Here is an 18,598-nt window from a genome sequence, read left to right as displayed (position 1 = left end):
GAATCATAGTACCATTACAAAAAATCCCACAGGGGAAAGTTCACAGCTAGGAAAGGCTTAGTTTGCATGTAGATCTGGACAAAAGAAAAGCGGATGGAATGGTGTACTTGTAGTTCTAGTAAATCCAGTCGGTTCCATTTCAATTAATTACGAGTGCTGGTTTGAGTAAAATAAAAATTCATTTGGGTATTTAAATTTTATTTATTTATTTGGTTTATGAACTTTTGGAGATTATGATGGTAACATATAAACTTTATTTAGTTATCTATTTATTAATAATTATTATTAAATTATAATTATAATAATTTAGTGATATTATATAAGTTCTATAATATAAAATTTATTTCTACTTCATTATTATATTATAACAGTGTTCCATGGGGATGTGTCTCCCCCACAGAAACATGTGTCCTCGATAGGTGGACCAATCCAAGACTTGGGGACTTGGGGGAAGCGTCCCCCCAAAGCACCACCACCTCTGCCACCTGCGTTATGGATGACACCAGGTCGATTTCTATATGGCACTTGCCATTACATACTGATTGCAACCTTTAACTTTGCGAAAACCAGTTTGCCTTTCATGGGGCACTCGCATAGGTGTTATATTTGAGATTTTGCCTTGACGACTTCAATTCACCTCGATTTGTATATCAATGTAGCCCCCCCATCGCTGCCCCGCTGTCGTCCCCTCGCCATCCCCAAATTTAGGCCCTTGGTCCACCCGTCACCAAAATCTGTCCCCACCTTCCCACGTCGTACCATCAAGAAACTCCATAGAACTATGTGTTATAATTATATATGAATTTTATTAATATTGTTTATAAATATAAGGTTCATAATATTAAGAAATATGTATATTCTTATTAATTTATTAGGTTGCAAAACTCGAAAGGAACCTATTGATTTGGCCAAATTTGTGAACCGAACTGTTAAACTTGAATTGGTACCAGGATCGATAAATTATTTGCAAAGGCATTTCTATTAGAAATTTTATTTTTGTGGGACTCTTTCTATATATTTTGAGTTATTTCAAGGTGAATTTCACAAGTAGTCATTTACACTATCCATATATTATTTCTTCATGAATGTTGGTTATAATTACAATTCAAGGAGACTCATTTAGGAAACAAGCACGTCTAAACATATGTTAGTAGGGGAAGGAGTAGTGACTATAATCACAACTTTAGGGTTTTCAGACATGTCCCTCTTTCAAACATTTGATAAAATGTTGCTCGCTTAGGGTGAAGTTGGAGTTCAAGAATCGATGTGGTTGTTTGACTTGTGCCTAGGAGTTGTTAGAGGTTGTAGTTTGGGGTTGCTGCTTGACACATGCCAAAGTGTTGTCGGAGATTGAGGATTGGAGTTCTTGCTGAACGTGTGCCAAAGTGTTGTTGGAGATTGGTGATTGGAGATGCTACTTGACGTTTGTGAAAGAGTTCTTGGAGATCGGGGATTGGGGATATCATCAAATGTGTGCCAAATTGTTGTAGGACATCAAGGATTGTAGTCGTTACCTAACGAACACCAGAGAGTCGTTGGAGATCGATGTATGGGGACATCACCGGGCCCGTGCTAGAGAAAAAGGATAGAGTGGACTCAACAAAAAAACAAGGATCAAGGATCGAAGTTGCTGCCTAACCTATGCCAAGTCGGGAACAAAGGAGAAACTTCAAACCCCCGGCAAAAAAAATTGTAACACCTATAAGGCTGACTTGTGATGCAACGTGTATAATTCAAATTTGGGCCTTTACACCATTTTGCATCTAGGTGGACTAGTTTGATCTTTTGGGTCGGTAGCATATAAAGACTAGGAAATCATTTCAATTGTAAGTATCCATGAGATGTTATCATATCTTTTGTGCACTGTGTTCAAGTGACCTTCTATTAATGAAAAGCCATAGGAGATTGTGATTAGTGGGCAAAAATTGATTGGTTGTTGGAATCAGAGGATGAAAATCCGTTGGTTCTTTAAGAGCATTCTCACATAGGGGGTGCATTGGAGCTTCAAGGATATGCAGGAAAGTTCAGTGAATTAATATGAACATTGTTAGTTAATTTCGTGTGTTGTTGTGTGGTACCTGTTATGACAATCCATTGTTATTGAGACCTGATTCAAATCACTTTAATTTTCTGGTGGAGTTTGATTCAATTTGTGCATGTTCATATGTTGACTATCTAGTATGTTCATGTTGTTTGAGTATAACTAAATTGCTGATGTTTAGCTATTGTTTGTGAGCATTTTTGTTTGTTGCAAATCTGCTATTTTGACTAAAAATCTAGCAAGGGACATTACAATAGTATCAGAGTAGTAATCTTGCCAACCTATTAGGTTAATTGTTGTATGCAGCTGATTCAAAGATACGAAAGGGCTCTAGAAAGAGGAAAATATCAGTAGCATTGGGGGCAAAGATAAGGACAAAATGGCTGATTGGGTTGATTATTGTGCTTGACATTCTTGATTCTTCATTTCCCTTAGTTGTTGAATGTGATTCTTTTGGAGAAAGTATTGGAGCTGGCCCAAGTCAAATAAGACATACAAGCAGATCCGTGAGGGGTTTACATGGAAGGGTTTGAAGGAGGATGTCCATAAGCATGTTATAAAAGCATGATCTGTCAACGAAACAAGAGAAAAAAATATTTCTAGCAGGCTTTCTTAAAGCACTACCAATTCTTGAACGAAAATGGAAGAGCTTATCCATGGACTTCATCACAAATTTACCCAAGGTACAAGGTGGAGAGTGTATTGATGTTGTGGTTGATAGATTGACAAAGTATGCACATTTTATTACTATTGCTTAAGATTTCAAGGCACCTCAAGTAGTAGACATATTCTTCAAGGAGATATGTAAATTACATGGCTTGCCCAAGAATGTTATTAGGGATAGGGACAACAAATTTCTTAGTTCTTTTTGGCAAGAATTATCTGACTTCACAAGTATACATTTCACACCAAATACCAACTACCATTCCCAAATTGATGGACAAACATAAATAGTGAATAAGTGGATTTAGGGGTACTTATGAAATTACGTTTTAGGCCAGGATATTGCATGGATCAAGTGGTTGCACTTGGGTGAATATTGCTACAATACCTCACAACACATCTCCATTGGGATTACACCTTACAGGGCTCTATATGGTTATGATGCGCTATCTTTCACTAATCTGTTGCTTTCAAATTGTTGAGCATCGATAGCAGGTGTCTTGATGGATCACAATTAAGAGATTTTAAGTGCACAAAAGGATAACTTGCAATGAGCACAAAATCAATAGAAGACTTATGTTGACTAATATATCTGATAAATTAAACATAGGAAGTCATGATAAAGATGACAATGCATACCAGATACAAGAGTAAAATATATCTTTCCTAATTTTTGAAGATGCCAAGAGCAATGCTGACAAAGACTGAAAATAGAGATTTTGTGTGAAAATAATGATCAAATTGTACTCTCCACTTCAAAATTGATGGTCATACCTTGTAAAGGAATTGCACCTTCAGATGGTTGTGCTTCCGTATGATGCAAGAATGCCAATTTGTTGTATGATGCTTCTAAGAGTCAGTCATACGGATGGAGAACACACATACCAATGATCCAGTATGCTAAGTATAGGGAGGAGCACATTGAGAATATACTTTGGCCGCTATACGATGCAATACGGACTAGGGCATACGTTGCAAATGTTTTTCTGCATGGAGGGGTGAATAGCGAGGCATGAGAAAGGTCGTATGTAGGAAACTAAGTTTTTTGTTCGTACATTGCTGCACAAGCTAAATGGTACACTTGGAAAAAAGGAAATCGTAGGTAAATGAATAAACCGTCGCACAATTTTGTAACTTGTGATTTGTATGGTGATAGCCTAGTGTACAAAAGGTCATCCAATGGTAGTTGAGGACCACCGTACGTTGATCTGAGGTCGTGTTGACGTGTATTTTATACACAATCATACACAGAATAAAATACCAATAGGCATCTTATCCTCGCTTGAGAAAATAGTCTCTAACTGCTGAAGATCTGCACGAAGGATCAGTTAGGTAGACTCCAAGGTTCTTTTAGTAGGGTCTCTACGTGTGGACAAGCTTTTAGTGGTATGATGTGATTTGCTGTTTCCTCCAAGGGGCCTTACGTATTCCAAAAGTTCAAAGATTTTCTAAACTAAAGAAACTTTCAAAAATAGCAAAAGGAGTAGGGTTTAAAAGAGGTCTAATCTAGCCTAACCCTATGAATGACTTAGTATGGACGAGACTTGGCAAAATTCAACCAACTTCAATTTTGCCATAAGATAACAACTCAATTGAAATTAGTGCGATCTTCTAAGGTAATAAAATGATACTCAATACATCAAAGATCAAGGACACTACTACGAAGGTACATATCCAAGATACAATAATGATTGAAGATTAAGGGACTCAAAGTATTCTCCAGTCGACCACGCAAGGCGTTCCTACAATCAGCAAGAAGCTAGTGGTTTGGATTACGAATCCTACCAAATATCAAATCTCACACTTTGTCCTTCAAATTTAACAAACTACTTTGATTGAGCACGATTCAAGTAGATCAAACAACCATGAAGATAACTCAAGAAATTTGCAACAAAACACCATAACTTCAATATTTTATTGATTTCCAAGTCATCATGTACAACAATTGCTTGAATTTCTCTCTTCAAAACTCAATCTTGCTACAAAATAAAATTGCTTCTAACTCTAATCTCTCTTACATCAACTATTGACTCTTACTCTATTGACTCTATTATACTATTATTCAATGAAATGAAAAATGGGGGTATATATAGCATCCCCAGTTACAATGAAAGGTCCAGATTGAAAGTAAATCAACGGACAAGATCATGACACCTAAACCCTAATTAGGGTTTGTTACAAATGACCTCCCTTTTACTGAACAATATTAAATACATAGCCAAATATTAAATTCGGCACAAAAACCTAGGAGGTATCAACCAATGAGAAATAAGATGTCATGTCATCTGTAACAACCTTTCATCTAGAATCTTATTCCCCTTCCAATTCTCTTTCTTAGCATATGCAATGAATTTTGTCACGATTCCTTCGATTTCTGTGATTGGAATCTCGGGAAGATTCTTCATACTCTCCTCTAAGTGGATGACCTGATCGAATGCATCTAGAAGAGCCGCGTCCCATGAAGGTTCAAGTTCCTTCGTTCTATCAATCAGGAGCATGGTGGCAAACATCTGATCATACTGCTCATCTGTAACATCTGCGTCCTTGCGAAAGATGATCTTGATTCTATCCTCAAATTCCTGCATATCCACATCTGTCTCGACCTCGATCCGTCTGCCAAGAATGGTACGAAGTACCTCAAATACTCTGTCCTGGATCGGATTGATCACTTCCTCAAGTTGGCCACATCTAACACTGATGTCTTCGAAGAAAACATTCTTCATATGGAGTAAGGTTGACCACTGGAACAAACTGTGAGAATCACCCTCCAAGATCTTCTCCTGCGCTAAAATTCTCCTTGATGTGTGTCTTATAACTCTCAAGACAGGAATGACAACGTCCTTGGTATGGGCGAATGCAGCAACTGTTGTCATCAATTTGTGGATTATCTCAAGAACTTGGATAGCCTGATGAATGATCTTCATCATCCTTGTAACAAACTCTATGGCCACCGTATGAGATCTATCCATCCAACTACATGTACGCTGAACCAGGTTCCTGAATCTTTCTGCTTCATTGATTGATTGAAGTGGCAATGCCTGCACTGGTGATCTAACTGGATCCTGACGTCCCAAAGGTTCATTGATGTGACTGAAATATGTCCTCCATGCACCGACCTCTCTCTCAAGCTTTCTATTTTTCTCCATTTCTTCTCTAAGCTTGTCCTTCAATGCCTCAAATGTGTCGGTGGCATCATCCATTGTCTGCTCTGCAGTGGATGGTCCTAACTCGATTGTCTGAATTTCATAATCCTCTGCTAGGATCTCACCCTCATATTTGTCTGTTGCCGGTGTAGCTATCTGCAGTTTTCTGGATCCAGTCTCATCTCGAATCATCTTGGACATCTTTGTAGCCTTTTTCTTTTCTGTTACTTCACGTGAGCGTCCAACAAGGCTCTCTAAATCAATTGCATTGTCCTCGTCCTCTACTACGATCACCTTAGTCAATCTTTCCTTCAACCAATCTGGGATATTCGATCTTGTCTCTTGAACTTGAATCTCTTTATGCACCATTTCTTCTTCTCTGGGAGGAGATGTCATTTCATTATCTTCTTCTAACTCATAGTCTTGGAGAGATTCATCTGACGAAACATGCTGTGCCTATCCTTCCTCCTGCCTGTCATTCTGTACCATAGACTCCATGGACTCTTCTACTTGAATTGTTCTATTCTCTGATCTAGAAGAAGTACCTGGTGCCTGATCTTTGTTGGCCCCTTGCTTTTTCTTGGAAGACTCTTTCTTTTCTGACCTTTCTTTTCTCTTCGAACCTCTTGGATGGAGATTGCCCTCACTGGCACATCGAAGGTTACCTTCACCTGAATTCCTAGGATTAAGATTGCCTTCACTCACACTGGCTCCACCTTCGGCTGATTTCTCTTCCAAAGTGAAAGACATAGCTATGCCTTGTTCTCTCAACTTCTGATGCTGAACGTCTACCCATCTGTGAGTACAAGACAAGACTGGTGCCATCAAAGCATCTAAATCCACGACCTCGGGCTCATTCCAATCCAACCCTATTGTTTTGCTTTCTCTATCATAGGAAGACTGGATATGTCTACCATTGTCCTGAGCTTGGTCGGCCACTCTGTAAATCCTGCATTTCCTGATGAAATCCAAAGGTAATCTAGAATGCATTTTCCGTTTCACCTCAAGATCATCTAGGAGGTTCATCATAAAATCTTCAATCTGGTACTCATGTCTAAATCTTCTGCCGACTGTCTCCTCTAAATGTCCATGTGGATCAAAGCTATTTCTCCAAGCAAAAGAAGAAAAAGAATACAAGGCTAACTCCTTCTCTGCGTCATCCATGGCTAAAACATTAGGACATACCTCAACTGAATTACCCAAAATAATAGGTACTTGGACTCCATTCTGATGTCTGTGCCTGAATGCCTTTGCATATGCTGCCAACTGTCTTGTTACTTCAAGTAACACAATTCTGTCTGTCGGATACCTCGGCAACATGTATAGAGGTAAAGGACATCCATGCACTCTAATGTAAGTGAATTTGGGAAACTGAATGAACCAAGCACCGTACCTCTTGATGAATTCCTGGGCATCCTGAGATAATCTGTTGTGAATCCCTCCTTGCAACGTCCTTGTGATGTTCATCGTGAAGGTATCATTAACTAACTTGTAGTTTTTCCCTGGCGGATGATGCAAGTAGGCATAGGAATCACAAGCTCTGACCTCGCCGGGTCCTCTTCCAATCATTCCTCTGTGAGGTAGTCCTGCGTACTCAACACTCCTGATCAAAGCATAGATGACGTATGAACTCATGTGGAAGGACTTAGTAGCCCTGAGTCTCCTCAACTGTACGTCTAAGCAATGGCTAATCATCCTAGCCCAATGTATCGTACCTTTACCCTGAACAATCACCTGGATGAAGTAAAACATCCACTTCTCAAAATAGAAGGCATGAGGTGCTCCTGTAACTCGGTTGAGCATGGTAATCAAATCTCTGTACTCGTCCTGGAAATCAATCCTGTGCGGTGTGTTCGGGATCTTGCTTAGACGGGGACGGCTCTTGAGTAGCCAGTTCTTGTTAATTATGCTTAGACAAGCATCTGGATCATCATCGTACATTGATCTGGCTCCTTCTATGCTCTTGTATATCATGTCCCTGTGCTCTGGAAGATGGAAAGCTTCACTTATAGCTTCCTCTGAAAGGTACGCCAAAGTGTCTCCCTCATTGGACACGATCGTCCTGGACTGTGGATTATAGTGACGAGCGCACTCGATCATCAACTCGTGGCACTGAATAGCTGGAGGAAAACCGGCCGCCTTAATGATGCCACTCTCTATTATTCTCCGGGCGACGGGTGATGGCTTGCCGATGTAAGGGACCTCTCGAAACTTCTTCGTGCTAAAGTTCCCCAAGTTTGTATCTCCAATGTTGCTCCACTTCGACACGATCTTGGTCTCCACTTCTTCGGTCTTCTGATCCTCTTTCATGAGAGCTGAGCGACTGGTGGATGCTCCCGCCTTCGGGGTCGCCATACCTACACAACATTTCATTATGAGAACTATATTTTGCAATGAATAACGTTGATTAGAGAGATAAAGTTTTTAGGAAACCTCATGATAAGTCTTTAGAGTTATCATTTCCTAAAAAAAAAATGAAAGATTGAGCTAAGAAATTCAAAATTCAAAATTTCAAAACTTAAAATATGACGATGAATAAATAAAGCAATAAAAATCAAATCGCCATACCTCAATAGAGAGCTAACTCTAGAATGCAAAAAGACAAAATTCGCCTAGGCCAAATTGAGGTATGAATGATCTTTAACGTTATCTCCTCAAGAAATCAATTTCGCCACCTTTGTCTTCAATGTGATCTTCAAGTTCACTTTTAACGTGGTCTTCAAATCTTAGCAAATTCGCTCAAATGAAGAGCTATCGCACCACCTTTGATTACTAACGCCACCTTGGATAAATGGAAATTCGCACCACCTCAAACACACTTCGCACTTTCCTTCGTCTTCCTCAATTCGCATGTAGAAAGGTAAAATAATGATGTAGAAATGATAGTTTTTACCCCCCTTATATAGCGCTCACATCACAATTCACCCTCAAGGTCGACTTGATAAAATAAAGCAATTTCAAACGATTTTTAAATAAAATAACAAGGCCGACTTACATGCATGAGCGTTCTTCTTCGACTTTTAATTATTTAATTCATTAATTAATTAAATGCCTTTTATTTTAATTAATAAATTTCGATTTTTTAAATCAAGGCAAAATAATTAATTAATGCAAAACGCCATATTAAATGCCAATTAAATAGGACTTTAAATTTTATCGAATTTTGGCATTAAAATGAATTTAAAAAGGTTTATTTGGCGCCAAAAATTTGAAAATGAAGTGGACGTACCTCATCGCCCTGGTCCCTTGGAGAGGGACAGGAGCGATTCACCATTTTTGTCATGATTCTTGCGTTTTCAACGTTCAACTCCTTCATTTCCACGTTCCAAATCGATCATCTTGTTGGGTTCTTCGAATTAGATTGCCTTGCATGTGCGCATGAGTGTCTTTAGATGTATCATCGCCCTTGTCCCTTGGAGAGGGACAGGAGCGATCTCCATGTTTTCACGTTCATCTTGCATCTTTGATCTTCGAACTTCCATTGCTAGGCGAATAACATCATTGCTAGTCCATTCCACGCACGTCCCACTTGCTTTTGCAAGGTACCTTTGATGTTATAAGGATCATCGCCCTTGTCCCTTGGAGAGGGACAGGAGCGATCCATGTTTTTTCTCCGTTTTGAGCTCAAGTTGGTAACGTTTAACCTTGGTTCATTGTTTATTGCCTTCGAAATAACGTCTTTTACCTCGTCCATCCTCGCTTTGCCTTGACTTTGAAGGAGTATGAGTGTTGTTGATGAAATCGCTTTGGTCCTTGTCCAAAGGACAGGAGCGATATGGACTCCTTAGCTTGATTGATAACGTTTGGATGTTCAAAACTCTTGCATGTCACCTTTAAAAGACATCTTGAACCCTTTACAACCTTGTGAAGCCTTGACTCAACGTAATTCTTGCATGAATTGATCAATATACTCAACATCGCTCTGGTCCCTTCCTGAGGGACAGGAGCGAAATTCATCATTGTGAGCTTGTTCTTGTTTATTTCAACTTACAATTATCTTCAACGCGTGTAATGACGTCCTTTCGATCCTTGTGGTAGCTTGATATTTGCTTGTCTCTTGAAATCTATGCCTTAATGGAAATATCGCTCTGGTCCCTTCCCATGGGACAGGAGCGATCTGGGGTCTTAGAGCGCAAATCCTTCCAACGTGACGACCTTGATGCTTGTGTTTGATTAAAAATGTCTTAAGACGTTCCTGCCACCTTTTTCCTTGTCTTGGATCGGTCTTAAACTTGAGGGAAAGGCAACATACTCACTGTATCGCCCTGGTCCCTTGGAGAGGGACAGGAGCGAACTTGCTCTTGTGGTCTTCATTTCACTTTGCTAGCTTCCAAATTTATATTCAACGGGTTCGTAATGCGTCCTTCCATTCATTCATGCCTTGGGATCGATTGAAACATGGCAAGAAAATCATTTATAACAAAAATCGCTCTGGTCCCTTCCTGAGGGACAGGAGCGAACTAGGCATTTTGGGGCCCTTGTTGACATTTTAAAATATTCAATTTATATTCACTGAGTTCATTTCACCGTCTTCCTTGCCACCAAACATGAACTTGACTTGATCTTGGCCTGGATTTTGCCCAATGAAGAGTATCGCTCTGGTCCCTGGGAGAGGGACGGGAGCTATAATGTACTTCGCCCTGGTCCCTTCCTGAGGGACAGGAGCGATTTTAGCATTCTGGACCATTCTTCTTCATATTTGCACTTCAAATTATATTCATCTGATAAAACATCTTCCTTTGGACCTCTTCAAATCGTCAAGTCGTCGAAATCCCGCAAGGACAAAGCAAAATTGGATTTGTAGCTCCGGTCCTTCACTGAGGGACAGGAGCGATTTTTCTCCTGGAGGCATTTCTGTGCTCACGAAAATCTTCAATTTATATTCAATGGAAAGATCTCGCCCCTCTCCATCACTTCCAATTCGTAATTCATCTGGACTCTGTAGGAATAGTAAGATATTTGAAAACGAGCTCCCGTCCTTCACAGAGGGACAGGAGCGATTTTGCTCCTACAGGCCAAAATAACATGATTTTACACATTTTAACACTTCACAAGGCGAAAACAAATCATTTCCAATGCCTAGGATCAAAAATCAAAAAGGTCAAAATTTGGCCAAAAATATTCAATCAGACAAAAATTCACATTTCATCTCCAACACTTAGACAAATTTAAGCTCTGCATCACATCCCAATTGAAAATTAGACCACTCTGGCGAATTCATTGCATTCAAAATTAGCATCCTTCGAAAAGGAAGCTCAAAAAACTCGAAACGACTGGATTTTGGCTTGAAAAGACAGAAATGAAAACCCTAAGGGTTGACCCTAAATCCAGACAACTGATTGACTAACAAAATCCTAAAAACGAAGGCGAAAAACGAGGGAAAAACGAGCAAAAAGAGGGGGTCCCCATTTGCGATGGGGCGATGTGTGAAATGGTCACAACAGGTCGTAAGGACGAAAGTCGTACGCCATGGAGTGGAATATTGTGCCATGTACTTTTACTGAGAGTCTGTACTCTTGCTAACCAACGTCGTACTCTTGGAAGTGATACCTGTATGTTAGATGGAGGTTATTGTGCCTATAGTGGTCGTACGACCAAGGTTGTTGTAGAGAGATATGATCGTAGCTTCATTGGCTGTACCATAATAAGTCTACTCAATTTTGCTTTATAATTGGCAGCCTGATAACATCTTATCGATTTTTCCTCTATAAAGTTTACTTTGTAATGTGGTATCATATTGTGTCGTACTATGTGCTTTCTAAAAGCCACATTTTTGATAGTCACAATTTTTAATTTTTAATACCTTTGAAATTTATTATTTTTCTTGTGAACTCCTTTATTTTCCTCTTCTTCCCATAATTTTTCCTTCTAAACTTAATATTTGTTGGCCGTAGTTTCTTCTCATTGGTAGGCTCCTCTTTAAATTTTTTAATTTTTTTGACTCCATTATTTTTTCCTTTTTCTTTCCATTGTCCATCCCTCCTAGTTTCCTCTTTCTTTTCGTTTAGATTTTTGGTGAAGTTGATTTTCCTTAACATCTATTTATATGCTCCACATTACATATTGTCAGTTGTATCATCCACAATTTTACATACTTTTATCAAGTGTTCTCCAAGACTTATGGCTTCAAGAAAATTACACCTTGACGAAAATACCTCATAGTCCTCCATTTGCCAGTGAAATAGGGCACAAAAAGAATTTGTTTCATCCTCTGAGCATGACTCTTAACCAAAGAAACGAAAATCGCCAGAAAATCGTCAGACTCGGCGAGTCCGAGTCCAAGACATGCTCGCCGAGTCTCTAGGACTCGGACTCGGACTCGGACTCGTACGAGTCTGGCGAGCAAACTCACCAGCCTCGCCGAATTGGCGAGTCTAGTGCCTGAAACTCGCCAAACTCGGTGAGTCCAGTTCCTGAAACTCGCCAAACTCGGCGAGTCCAGTGCCTGAAACTCGGCTATTGGTTGGGTTATGTAAAATGACAAAAAAAAACATTTTAAAAAGTTTTTTTTAAATGAATGGTCTCGTCTTTGTTCACTACAACCTTCGCCTCAGAATGAGAAAAAATAGAGTTACAACATGTCAGCCAATAGAAAAATAGCACCCAACGCCTTTATTAAATAATAAGTTTTTTTTGGCCTCGCGGGGCGCTGCCCCTCGACCTCGCCTTGTATTGTGACAGGGAGCACGCAAGGGGCGCTGCCCCCAAACCCTCGTCGAAAAATATGGGGGGAAACTGCGTCGATAGAAGTAGGGAAAATTTAACCTCCGAGTCTGACACTGATTGGATCGACCAGGTAGATATAGAGCCTAAGACTGTAGCCATGGCAGAGGAGGAGCGAAGAGCACAAGCACAGATAGGAGATTCAGAGGCAGATAGTGACACAGATGTTCCTGATGTTGGTGAGCATGGCATGGTGTCACGGGGAGCGGCTATGGCTGTCGAATCATCCAGGACCTACCTTAGACGCCTTCGCAGGGGGCCGGGGCCGGAGGGTGCAGCCGTGCTAGCTCCTCTGAGCCATAGGCTTATAGTTGTATTTACCTTTGGTATTTGTATGAAACATTTGATGATGATCATATGATGACATGGATTTTTTATTCCATGAGTTTTGTAATATTGTATACATTTGACAATATTTATATATCTATGTTTTTTATTTTCTTCAGCTACAATTTGCGTTTATGCTTATGTGATTGATGTATACTTGTGTATGTAATCAAATGAGCCGAGTTTGATGATGTTATTGTGTCTTTAAGGTGTATTCAATAAAGGGTGCCTGAAACATGTTTTAAATCTTTAAAAATCTCTAAATTTCTTGAGTTTTTCACTTTCCTGAGTCTAGCCGAGTCTGAAGCCGAGTCTGACTCTGAGTCCCGAGTCCGAGTCGAGTCCGAGTCTCGTTTCTTTGCTCTTAACTCCAAAATTCATTTGTCATTTGGTTCCATTTGACCTTGACTCTTCATCCATTGTTCTCTTGAATGTGAATTTGAGGAGTTCGAGGAAGCTATTTCCTCATTAACGGCTTGGTTCTTGAAACCAATTAAATACTTCAACCCTTGTTCTCAATGGAGATTGTATTCTTTACCTAATTGTGATCAGCTTTCGCAGCTACTAACCATCCTCTCCTGAGTAGTGCATCATATGCTTTCTTCCTTTAATGGAACGACCACAGAATTCAAGAGGAATTGTTGGGTCCCGATCGTTACCTTCTACGACATTAGCTTCACCAATGGCTTGATTCCATGTTGATTGACAACTACAAGGTGAAATGTTGGTGGCCAGTGGGTTGGTTTCCTGAGGCACTTACAGGTGTCTTCTAGTAGTACGTTTACTCTTGAGCCTCCATCGATGATGGTATATGTGAGGTTCTTCCCCATGATTTCCATCTCAACTATAGCTAGTTGCTTCGCCCACGTGATTGCTAGAACTGCCTTGTCTTGTTCCTCCACGTCCAACATATTAATAACCTTTTGCTTTGGGCAATCAATGTCCTCATGGGCACCTGTTCCACACCATTTGCACAATAATTGTACTTTGTCTTTCTTATTCGGGCAGTCTCTTGCAAAGTGTCCCCATTCACTACATTGTTGGCATTGTATGATAGGACATCCTTTGGAGTCGTACTATATTTGATTTCACCATTCTCGTTGGTTTGGATAACTGCCCAATGATGCATTATGTGATTTCAATGGAGTGGACTCTTTGTGTGAAGAGTACTTGTGTACTTGTAGTCTTCAAATTATATGGGCACTCCTTTATTGAATGACCCATCACTTGGTAAATCTCAGAAAACATATTTCTAGGACTATTACCTTTCATGTACCCCTCAATTTTGCACTTAGCAGACCATAGTTCATTAGTTTCTTTATTTGTTCCTTTCTTTGCCTTCCTTTCATCATTCTCATCATATCCCGTTGTAGGGCTTGAACCGTTTTGGATTCTTCGTCGCTTCTACCTTTGGTGCTTCATTGTCGTCAATCTTCCTTTTTCTCCGAGAGGATGTTTTGGACTCGCTCTCAATGCCTATCGCTCGATTATACGCATCGACGTATGATGACGGAGGTACCACTTTCATTTTCTTTCTTAGAGAAGAGATTGATTCCTCAATGAACGACCTCTTCTTCAACCCGTTTGCTGGTTGGTTCTCCATCTTACTCAACAACTCTTTGAGCCTACGATTGTACACCCGTAAGTTCCCATGCTTCCCTTGCTTGGTATTATAGATTTGAACACCAGTTTTATTGTCATCTTGTAAGAGTTTTAACTCTATGTAGAACACCTTCTTCAACTTTTCCCTAGATTCTGTGTGTTCATCTTCTAGTTTGGTAAACCAGTCGATGGCTATTCCTCGTAACATTGTGGGAAATGCCTTCAACCAATAGTCTTTGTCTAACTAACGACTTGCCAGTCGGATGGCTACACACGTCTCGCAATGCCTCGTAGGATCCTCCAACCCATTTCCCATGAACTTTGGCAATTTTTGCCGATCCAGATTCTGACTTGTTGGAAGAGTCACCATCTTTCTTGCCTGCTTACTCCCTTGTGTGTTGGAATTGGGTGGATTGTTTTGACCGCTATGTTCCAATGTTTTCCGTGCAATATTGGCCACGCATGCGTCCTCTATACATCCACCTCTAGCGTCCCTAACACTTCGAGTACTTTCAGACTCATACTCGTTCCTGTGTTGCTTCCGTCAGGGGGTTTTCAGTTTGGATCCTCCAATTCTCTGTTCCCTTGAGATGGATAGATTGTCATTGTGGCAGAATATGTTTGTGAATTTAGGAGGGAAACCCTCTTCCTACTCCTCATTCGACATTGATTGTACAAATGGGTTGTTTGCGTGGTCAACAAGGTCGAGATATGTTTCATCCGGAAGTGGTAAGTGTCTGGCAATCTCCTCCCACTCACTCTTCGTATGATGTGTGGCTTCCTCACTGGGTGGTTTTGTTTCCTCTCAACTACGACTCCTACTGACTCTTTAGCTTTTACTTTGTTCTCAGGTAGGGCTTTGACTATGGAATCGTTCGACTGGATTTTCCTTAAATGTCTCTCATAATCTTCTTCTTCTTCTTTCTCCTTGTTCTACAATTTGTAAAGATCTCTTGATCGCTCAGTCAAGACCATCTTGTGGCCTCTTCTCTTCTTTATTGGGATCTAAGGGCAAGAATCACACAATCTTGCCCATTTCTTTTAAGGAAACGACACCAAATGTTTACCGCTATATATGATAAATTAAATATGGGAAGCAATAATAAAGATGACAATGTATAACATATATAAGAGTAAAATATATTTTTATTTGCACATGAAATTATTACAGAGAAGAAGACCAGAGATGGTTCGCCAATTTTACAGTTCTTCTGACTCTATCATACCGCATTTTGTAACGATACACAATGTATTTAAATGACCTGACGGTTACCAAGAGGAACACAACTATCAAACAACCAATGCTTATAACTACTTGAGAATGACAAATAACTTAATACATTGTCGAATAACCAATATGATGAAGATAACAATAGACATTGTATGTTGACTACAACTTACCTAGATCAGAGAAGAACAAAGAGGTCCTTTGAGATGGGAGACTTGGTTTTCTTGAGATTGCAACTATATAAATAGACTTGTATTAAGAAGAGTGAAGTTGAAAAACTCAAACCCTAAAATTATAGACGATACAGAATTGTGAAGCGGATAGGTGAAGCGGCTTATGAGTTGGAGGTTCCATAGAGCAACATGATTCATAGTGTTTTTCATGTTGTGTTTGAAGAAAGTCCTTGGTCAACACATTACACCCTTAGACAAGTTTCTGTCCTTGGATGATGAGGGAAAGTTGCTTTTGATCCCAAAAGAGGTGATGGAAATTCACATTAAAAACTTGAGGAGCAAGAGCGTCATAGAGTATCTTGTTACGTAGAAAAAGATACCAATTGAAGATGCCACATGGGAAAGGTCTGTGCTTCTTGAGCATCCTAATTGGCATTGCTTGATGACAAGCAATCTTGGGGTTACAAAGTTGTTGTTTGACTAATGCCTAGTATTTGTCGAAGGTCGGGGATTGGGGTTGTCGCTTGATGCATGCCAGAGAGTTATCACAAATTAAGGATCAGAGTTATTGCTTGACGCATGCCAAAGTGTTGTCAGAGACCAAGGATCAAGGTTGCTACCCGTTGCGTGCAAGAGAGTTGTTGGAGATTAGGCATTTGAGGATATCGCGTGACCTGCGATAAAGAAAAAGGGTAGAAGGGACTCATTGACATAATGGGGATTAGCGTTAGAGCTATCCCCTAACTATTGCCAAGTCGAAAGGAAGGAGAAATTTTGAACCTCTTATGAAAACGTTTGTAAGGTCTACTTGTGATGTAGCAGGTATAATTCAAATTTGGGCCTTCACGGCGTTTTGGGTCTAGGCAAACTAGTTTTTTTTTTCCAGTGGGTAGCATATAAAATTAGGAAAACATTTCAATTGTAAGTATCCATGTGATTTCTTCGTATCTTCTAGGCACCGTGTGTTCAAGTGATCTTTTGTGGACAAAAAGATATTGTGATTAGTGGACAAATGGCCATTGGTTGTTGGAATTAGAGGATGAAAGCCCTTTGTTTCTTTGAAAGCATTCTTGGCTTTTCAAGGATCTATAAGAAATTTTAGCTTACTTTGTAGTTTGTAGAAGGGACTATCTGAAATTATATACTATACATCTGTAAATTTTAGATAACACAAGTGAAGAGAACAATTCGAATCATGTAGAAGCAATGGTATACTGAAGGTGGAATATGCTATTATATGGACAAGAACATTGTTGGATGCAAAGTTTTATTCTAAACGTGTTACAAATTGAGCAATTAGTTAAGATTTCTATGCATGTCCATGATAAATAAGTGCTATTGCAAGCCCTTTTTGTGTTAAAATGCCTTAACAATTCCCAAATCATTTGTTTAGAAGGTGATGAACTATAAAATATACAAACTACAAATGGTCTTGGTAATACCAAATAGCTACTTCTAGAGAGTTAGTGCCTTCTAAAATTTTGATTGCCCTTTTGTTCTTTAAATAGTATCCACTGGCTAGATAGTTGATGTGGTATATGCTTGTTGTCAGATTTTTGGCCAAAATGGTTGGTTGTATATCATCTTGAATCAACTGAAGTTGAAATTGGAACTTTCATTGTCACCGAATTTCAATAGGTATAAAATGTGCATATAACAAGTATATCAAATTTCATGTAGTAGTATCCTCCAAAACAGACCTTAAATTTCCGAAGGAAACCTTCTTGGACCAGAAAATTCCAATTCAATTCTGCTTAATCTCCAAGTTCATTTCAAATAAATGTAATGTATGTGAAAGGCTAGGCTCATTAGAAAAAAAGAGGATTATATCACGTGATTCATGGATGTGCATAATATTCTTATATTTTTGCTTGATTTTTTTAAATTTTAATAATAGCTCTTTTTTTTTAAATTCTAAAATATTCTTTTAGAAGTTTTGGTTGTGTATTGCCCTTAAGACTGGATATTTACAATGTACTTGTCTTAGTATCTTTGGTAAACTAATTATAGCCCTTTCACTGTTCATGACATGAAGTTTTAATCAAAGTTCAATTTTCTACAGCTTATTCCAAATGACGTGCCTATAGATGATATCGTCAATGCTGCCAAAGTAAGAAGGTAATTAATTTTCATTTAGTAAATATTTTAAGCATAAAGAGAAAAATGTTTAGAAATGCCCATTAAAAGTTGTTACTGTATAACGAATATGTTTTGATTTCTCTTGTATATATTTTTCCTTTTAAATAAAAACCATTTCATTAATTGGAACAAGAAATTTTGATATTGTTAGGTATGGCAAACTATACTCAATCAAGACCAACATAAAAAATGATTATTATAATAACTATGGAGGATTTCTATTTGCCATTGAATACAAAATTTAAGAGAGTAGAATATAAAATAAATACACAAGGTTCAACATTAGAATATTATTATAGTATTTGGGTGGATTTGCTTAGAATTTTTTCTTATAGTTGCTAACTACGATGTAAATAGTGAGTTTAGTAGTTGCTAACTTATTTGTAAAATTGTAGAAATACATTTCATTTTATTAATGATATTGCTTGCTTGGATATTCTACTATATAACATTTTAGAGTAGCAAAGAGAGAAAATTTGAATTCTTTTATGCATATGAAAAATTGCAGCAACTTGCAACGAGTTGTGGAGAAACCATTTAAGAAATGATAATAGTTGTT

General features: G+C 38.9%; 1 protein-coding gene across 3 annotated transcripts in view; it reads left to right on the top strand.

The window, feature by feature from the left end:
- Positions 1–18,598, top strand: part of LOC131039839 (uncharacterized) — a 179,027-nt gene that overhangs the window by 144,337 nt on the left and 16,092 nt on the right. For all 3 annotated transcript variants that reach the window (XM_057972784.2, XM_057972721.2, XM_057972855.2), the window contains exon 11: positions 17,963–18,018. In XM_057972784.2, coding sequence (XP_057828767.2) covers positions 17,963–18,018 — 56 coding nt within the window. The remainder of the gene's footprint in view (positions 1–17,962; positions 18,019–18,598) is intronic.

Source organism: Cryptomeria japonica, chromosome 9 (assembly GCF_030272615.1).
Source record: "Cryptomeria japonica chromosome 9, Sugi_1.0, whole genome shotgun sequence".
Taxonomy (NCBI): domain Eukaryota; kingdom Viridiplantae; phylum Streptophyta; class Pinopsida; order Cupressales; family Cupressaceae; genus Cryptomeria; species Cryptomeria japonica.
This window is presented reverse-complemented; position numbering and strand designations above follow the sequence as displayed.